The sequence below is a fragment of the Athene noctua genome, chromosome 2 (assembly GCF_965140245.1).
Source record: "Athene noctua chromosome 2, bAthNoc1.hap1.1, whole genome shotgun sequence".
Taxonomy (NCBI): Eukaryota; Metazoa; Chordata; class Aves; order Strigiformes; family Strigidae; genus Athene; species Athene noctua.
The window spans coordinates 163,960,813-163,966,812 of NC_134038.1; the positions used below are offsets into that span (position 1 = coordinate 163,960,813).

Sequence of the window (6,000 nt, forward strand, 5' to 3'; positions counted from 1 at the left end):
AGGCCACAGTTTGCTTTTACCTGGAGGGGTGTCTAATACACCTGGAATTGGCTGCCACAGGGGTGGAAACACAGTCCCACCACTTGCCATGGACTGATCCATGCTGCACTGGAACAAGGTGAAGCCCCAGAACATTTACAGTATATTGATGACATCATTACATGGGGTAATACAGCAGAAGTTTTTGAGAAAGGGGAGAAAATAATCCAAATCCTTCTGAGAGATGGTTTTGCCATAAAGTGTAGTAAAGTCAAGGGGCCTGCACAAGAGATCCAGTTTTTAGGAGTAAAATGGCAAGATGGATGTCGTCAGATTCCAATGGAGGTGACTAATAAAATAACAGCTATGTCCCCACCAACTAACAGAAAAGAAGTGCAAGCTTTCTTGGGCATTGTGGATTTCTGGAGACTGCACATTCCAAATTACAGTCAGATTGTCAGCCCTCTCTATCAAGTGACTCAGAAAAAGAATGATTTTGTATGGGGCCTGGAGAAGCAACAGGCTTCTGAACAAATTAAGCAGGAAATAGTTCACGCAGAAAAGAGCAAAAATGAATGCAAACAAAAGTCTCATAAAACTAAGAAATGTTAAGTGTTTGGTTTGAAAAATATCTTGATAGCAAGTAGCTGATACTCTGTATGATGACAGAGTACCCAATAAGTGGAATGCACTTTAAGGACCTGAATTACTAAAAGCAAGGTAACAAAAGTAAATTCCACACACCCTCTGCAAAACTGCGGTACATTTTACAGGCTTCAAAATCTTCTCGCTCCTTCCTCAATTACAGAATCCGTTTTCAAATGAGATAAGAGGAGTGAGCAGACCAGACTATTTTACTTTTAAAATAAAATTTAACTCCAATTTCCCTCTAGTGTTACTTGAGAGAAACTGAAGAATAAGCAATACTGCAAGACAACTATTTTACACAAAAATAAAAATCTGTTCTCACTTTCTGTTTCTGCTTTTCCATTCATGCCAACTCATGAGTTACATGATCTACTCCATCCACAGTATAGAGGATTAAGGGAAAGTATCATTTATCGTAAGATCTTGTATTAGGTTTCATGAAATTTGTCAATGTTAATTTTAACAGCCAAATAAATACTGCAACATATTATGCTGTTGGGTGCACATGTGCACTCAGGCCCAGATTTATTCACAAGGCTGACTTTCAGCAAGTACCGACCCATTAACACATGCACTGAATATCCTGAACTAAGTGGGTTACAATATTGTGTGCAAGATATCATAATCTAGCTGCTGCTTATTGGAAATAGTAAGCTCTGCAGCTCAGTCTCTTTACACTGCACCAGAAGTTCACGACACACACCAACTCAGGACAGCACTCTAAACCCTCACTAAAAAAAATGTACTTCACTAACTAGAGAACACCCAGAGTTAACAACTATGAAAGGGCTCAAAATAAAACAAGCTACATAAAGCTTTACAGTCGATACATTTCCAAAATACTGCCCCTATTTGACAAACGAGTGATTTAAAAAATACTACATAGCCAAACGTCAGCAGTTTTGAAACCATGGTCTAACACTGAGACTATGCAGCGTCAGATGTCCCAGTGGTTCAAATTACATTCAGACCAAGCCTAGGCAACTGATCACGTACTTGTAAAATTAACCAAATTACCTGCCTATGCTTAACATTTACAGGATACAGAGTTTATCTGAGTTTTATTCTTCTAGACTCCAGGATGCAAAGGATACTTAACCCAGCAAAAATCCAAAGAAACACAGGTAGACATTATCTTTTTCAGCACAGAGTTTGCCCATGCAAAGTTAACTTGCCAAAGCCCTCCTACCCAAATTTGAAATGGCAGAAAGAGTTTATTATCCTTCGACACATGCATGAAATAATCACGACGTTTTTTTGGCCACTGTAACTTTCAGAGATACTCTGGACTCAGGTCATATCTAATGTGCATTATTATCCTTTAACAACGGTAGTTTCTAGAATCCAACACTGATCATGATTTTGTGGAAGTACAGATAGAAAAAAATGACCAATTAAATTATGACCAAAAAAACCCCAACCTTGCTCTCGTCTTTACACTTGATTCTCAATTCTTCCACAGTTGAAAAAAAGCAAGAATAAGGTTAAAGTAAGCAGACCAGTGCTCTAAACGATGGAAACAGAAAGAACTTACAAGAACTGAAAGAACAAACATTATGACAAGAGAAAAACATAACTGGTAATCTCAATGCTGGACTGTTACCCAGCGCACATGGAAGTGTCGTTCCTTTCAGTGCTGAAGAAGAAACGCATTTCTGTTTCATTCGTTTTGATGCTCAAACGAGCCACGAGATGGCTTTTGCCTTCTTCCGAAAGACAGCCTTTGTAGAGCGGCCAAAGAGAAAAGCAGCCTCAGGAGCCCCCGGAGAGGCTTCCAGGACAGGAGGGGGCTCGGTAACAACAAAGTTGACTCTCCAAGTCACAGCGAAGCCGCCCGGCGCTGACAGGGAGCGGGGGCGCGGCGCCCGCCAGCCGGCCCGCCCCACGGCCCTCCTCGGCCGGCCACCACACGGAGGACACCGAGGCCTCCCCTGCGCGACCCCTCCCACGGCCGGCGCGGCGGGACCGGCCCAACCGGTGCCGGCGGGAGACCGAGGCCTTCCCGGGCGAAGCGCGGCCCTGTCCCGCCGGGCTGTAAGGCCACCGCCGCCCGGCCGGACGCTACGAAGGCGCCCCACAAGGACCCGACGGGCTCCCCCCGCCTCCTCCCCAAGGCTGCCGGTACCTGCGGGGGGAGGGGGGCTGCGCGCCCCCCCGCCCCGCGCGGCGGCGCCTGCTCCTCGCTGATCTTCTGCTTCAGCTTCTTGAACATGGTGGCGGGAGAGAGGCGGGGGCCGGCGGCCAGGGGGGCGGGGGGCGACTCCCCGGCGGGTCAGGCAGCGCCGCCCACAGCGCGGGTGGGGGGGGCGGGCGGGGCTGATGGTGGGGGGACGGAGCCCCGCTCGCCCCGGCGCCGTGGAGGAGCCGCCGCCGCCGCGCCGGCCTGGGTCCCCCCCGCCGCGGAGCAGGTGAACGCCGCGGCTCCTGCGCCTGCGCAGCCAACGTGGAGCCTGGCGCTCGGGACGGACGGGGCGCGGCGAGGCACAAACCTCCCCGCGGCCCGCCCGCCGGGATCGCGGCGGGGCGGTGCCGCCTCTGGCCCGCCCTCCCTCCCGCCGGCCGCGGGGCAGGAGGCGGCGCCGCACTGGGAGGAGCGCGGGCGGTGCCCGCCGGCGGCTGAGCCGCCGCTCCGCTGTCAGGAGGGAGGAGGAGACGCGGAGCGGCCGGAGCCGTAACCGTGGGATCCGCCGCCTCCAACCTCGGCACCAGCGCGGGGGAGCAGCCGGGCTGTCCTGCGCCCCGCCAAGGGGAAGGTGCACCCCACCCGTCCTCTCCCGCGGCGCCCTCCGGGGCGCGGAGGGAGCGTCTGCGGGCAGGGGCGAGCCCCCCCCGCGCCCGGCGGGCGGTCGGCTCCCGCCGCCGGTTTTTTTCCGCCGTTTGCTTCCGTAGACGGCGGCTGGACGCGGAGTTGCTGAAAGCCCCGGCGTTCCGTCTCGAGGGGTACGGCAAATCCGCGCGAAGGCTTGGTGTGCCAGTGCCAGCGACAGGGCTTTGTAAGCATTTGGGCGACGCCGGGCCCGCTGCGGGTGTGACAGTTTCATACACGAGGTTCACAAGCTCGTTAGCGCCAGGTCGTTAATGACCTTGCTCGAGCCTTGGGCTTGGGGAAGCTTCTGGCTGCAAAAGGCTCGGCAGCGGCTTCTTGAAACTCTGTGAAAACCTGTCTGCTGCCAAGAAAGTCGCCTTGTTTTCACGTGGCCCGCCCCGAAACCTTTTGAGCCGTGTCTGTAAACACGGAGGGCTCTGCACGTTGTTTACAAGCAGAGTGCCGGAGAGGGGACAAGGCAGCGTGTGCCACCGTGGCTGTTACTATCTCTGAAAGCGGGGGGGATGGATGTTCTTGGCCGCTTTAGGTTAAAACCGATAGCTTTAGGCCCTCGGGTGAGGTTTGCGTGCCTGTGTTCGGCCCGGCCCGTGCAGATGCCGCGCGCGGTCGGCAGGGGCTGGCACTCCCTGGCCAGCAACGGCGCCATTTTGAAACCTGCTGCGTTGACGGCGATGCTGTGTGCAGGCTGGAAACGCACGATGCTGTTTGCAAGAAACGCTGAGCCGTGTGGTCTGCTTCAGACACGCTGCAGATTCCTGGCAACTGTGCAAAGCTTTTCAGTTTTCAGTAAAATACACACACACAGACTTCCAAAACCCAAAATCCAACACCACCATGTTGAAACCTTTACTTTTCCCAACAATTTGAAAAATTAGTAGCAAAACTGGTTTTCATTAGAATAGCAAGAGAAATAGTCCTTGAATTAATTGCTTTCAGGGAATACCTGGAAATTATGGGGAATAGAACCTCCCTATCTGAAACAAAACGCCTGCCTATCGCGTCTGCACAAAAGAGACACTGTGCACTTCAACAACAAGTTCCAGAAGAAAAGTCAGTTTGCTGTCATGCGAGTACGAGCCCTGCTCACCTCTGTGCTGAACTCCACCCCTTGCTACAGGCTTTCAGCAGAAACCTTCATAGGCCTACTTGGTGTAAGGAACCACTAATTAGCCTCTATTGCTGACAACATGGAATTATTTACAAACAAGAGAAGAAAGGGATTTCCCGGTTTTATTAACAGAAAAGCATTTGACCTATCTAAACCAAATATAACTAGACTTGCAATCACAACTTCCAGGTTAGCTCTAAGTCCATCGATTTGCTCCAGACAGGGAAACAAAAAGATGAGCCACTACTGCAGTATGTGTTGGCCTCATCTTTTTCCCCTCTCCACCCACCTAAGTCACTCACAACACTGCCTACCTCTGAGCATTTTCCCCAGCAACTGCACCGTCGCTGCAGCATCTGCTCTTTGCTGAGGCTGTCCGCGTTTCCCACAGGCTCTTCTGTTTCGCTGTCGGTGTCAGAACGCGGATCAAGGTTGGGACCAGCTGTGTCCAAGTCCAGCTGACTCAGTGAGTCTTTCGAAGCAGCGCCTAACAGGGACTCCTTGGAAGAAGAACAGAACAGGGACTCCTTAGAAGAAGAGCGGAACAGGGACTCTTTTACCGGGCTTCGAAACAAAGACTCCATGGAGGGAACTCGGAGCTGCAGCCTCTGGGCCAAAGACTGAGTGGCACTCAGCTGCAAAAATTCAAAGCAAATAATGACTTTTGCACTGCTTTTAGGCAGACACACATACTGAAGACCAGGAAACAGACACCTGACCTGGGCAAAGGAACGACTGTTGCCTAACACATGCGTGACACCAAATAGCTACCATGCCCTTAGAAGAATCGTCTCGTGCTGAAAAATCAAGCATGCAACTAGCACATGTGGGCAATTTCAGATAGCAACTAAATCCAATAAGCTACACCTCTGATTTAAACTTCTAAAATAATGTATTTCTGTGTAACCCCTTTAAAAAGTGAAGAACGTGTAATTAAAATAGTTGCATTTACTGCTGTCCCAAGTTTTTAAAAAAAATATTGTGACACACTTCTTGATGTATTAAACAGAAGACTGTACTTATCTCAAAGACACAAAAATATTTTCCTATGATTAAGAGAAGAAATTTATTGTAAAAGCCTGTGTACAAGTTCGTTCTAGCATGCCGTCTTAAGCAGTCCTTTTCTTATTTTAAATGGCTTTATGATTTTTACATAAAATGCAATTATTGCTTTATGCGGCTGAAGTACTCGCGCTGTTCTAAAACAAAAGGTTCTGTGCTACGGCACCATACGCTGCCAGTGCTACACAAGGGATCTGAAAGCATTACTGCACAATGTTGCCCTCACGACCACGTGTTGGGACGCACGGACTAGGAGTCGCTGCTAATTCCACTCCAGCAAGCTAAACTTTTTCTGAGACACATTAAAGAATGACGCCCACCTTTACCACTAGTGACAAATTCTTTGAAGCCTGTCAGCCCTTTTCCTTCAGCTAGG

The 6,000-nt window shown here is 50.2% G+C and overlaps 1 protein-coding gene across 5 annotated transcripts in view; it reads right to left on the reverse strand.

Annotated features, from left to right (window-relative positions):
- GOLGA4 (golgin A4) overlaps nucleotides 1-3,044 on the reverse strand; it is a 64,097-nt gene extending 61,053 nt beyond the window's left edge. For 4 of the 5 annotated variants that reach the window (XM_074900953.1, XM_074900951.1, XM_074900949.1 and 1 more), the window contains exon 1: nucleotides 2,753-3,044. In XM_074900953.1, the coding sequence (XP_074757054.1) occupies nucleotides 2,753-2,839 (87 nt within the window). In that variant the 5' untranslated portion in view covers nucleotides 2,840-3,044. Of the gene's footprint in view, nucleotides 1-2,204; nucleotides 2,307-2,752 lie in introns of those variants that run through there. The other variant, XM_074900952.1, reaches the window with a different exon arrangement.
- Between the last annotated feature and the right edge of the window lie 2,956 nt (nucleotides 3,045-6,000).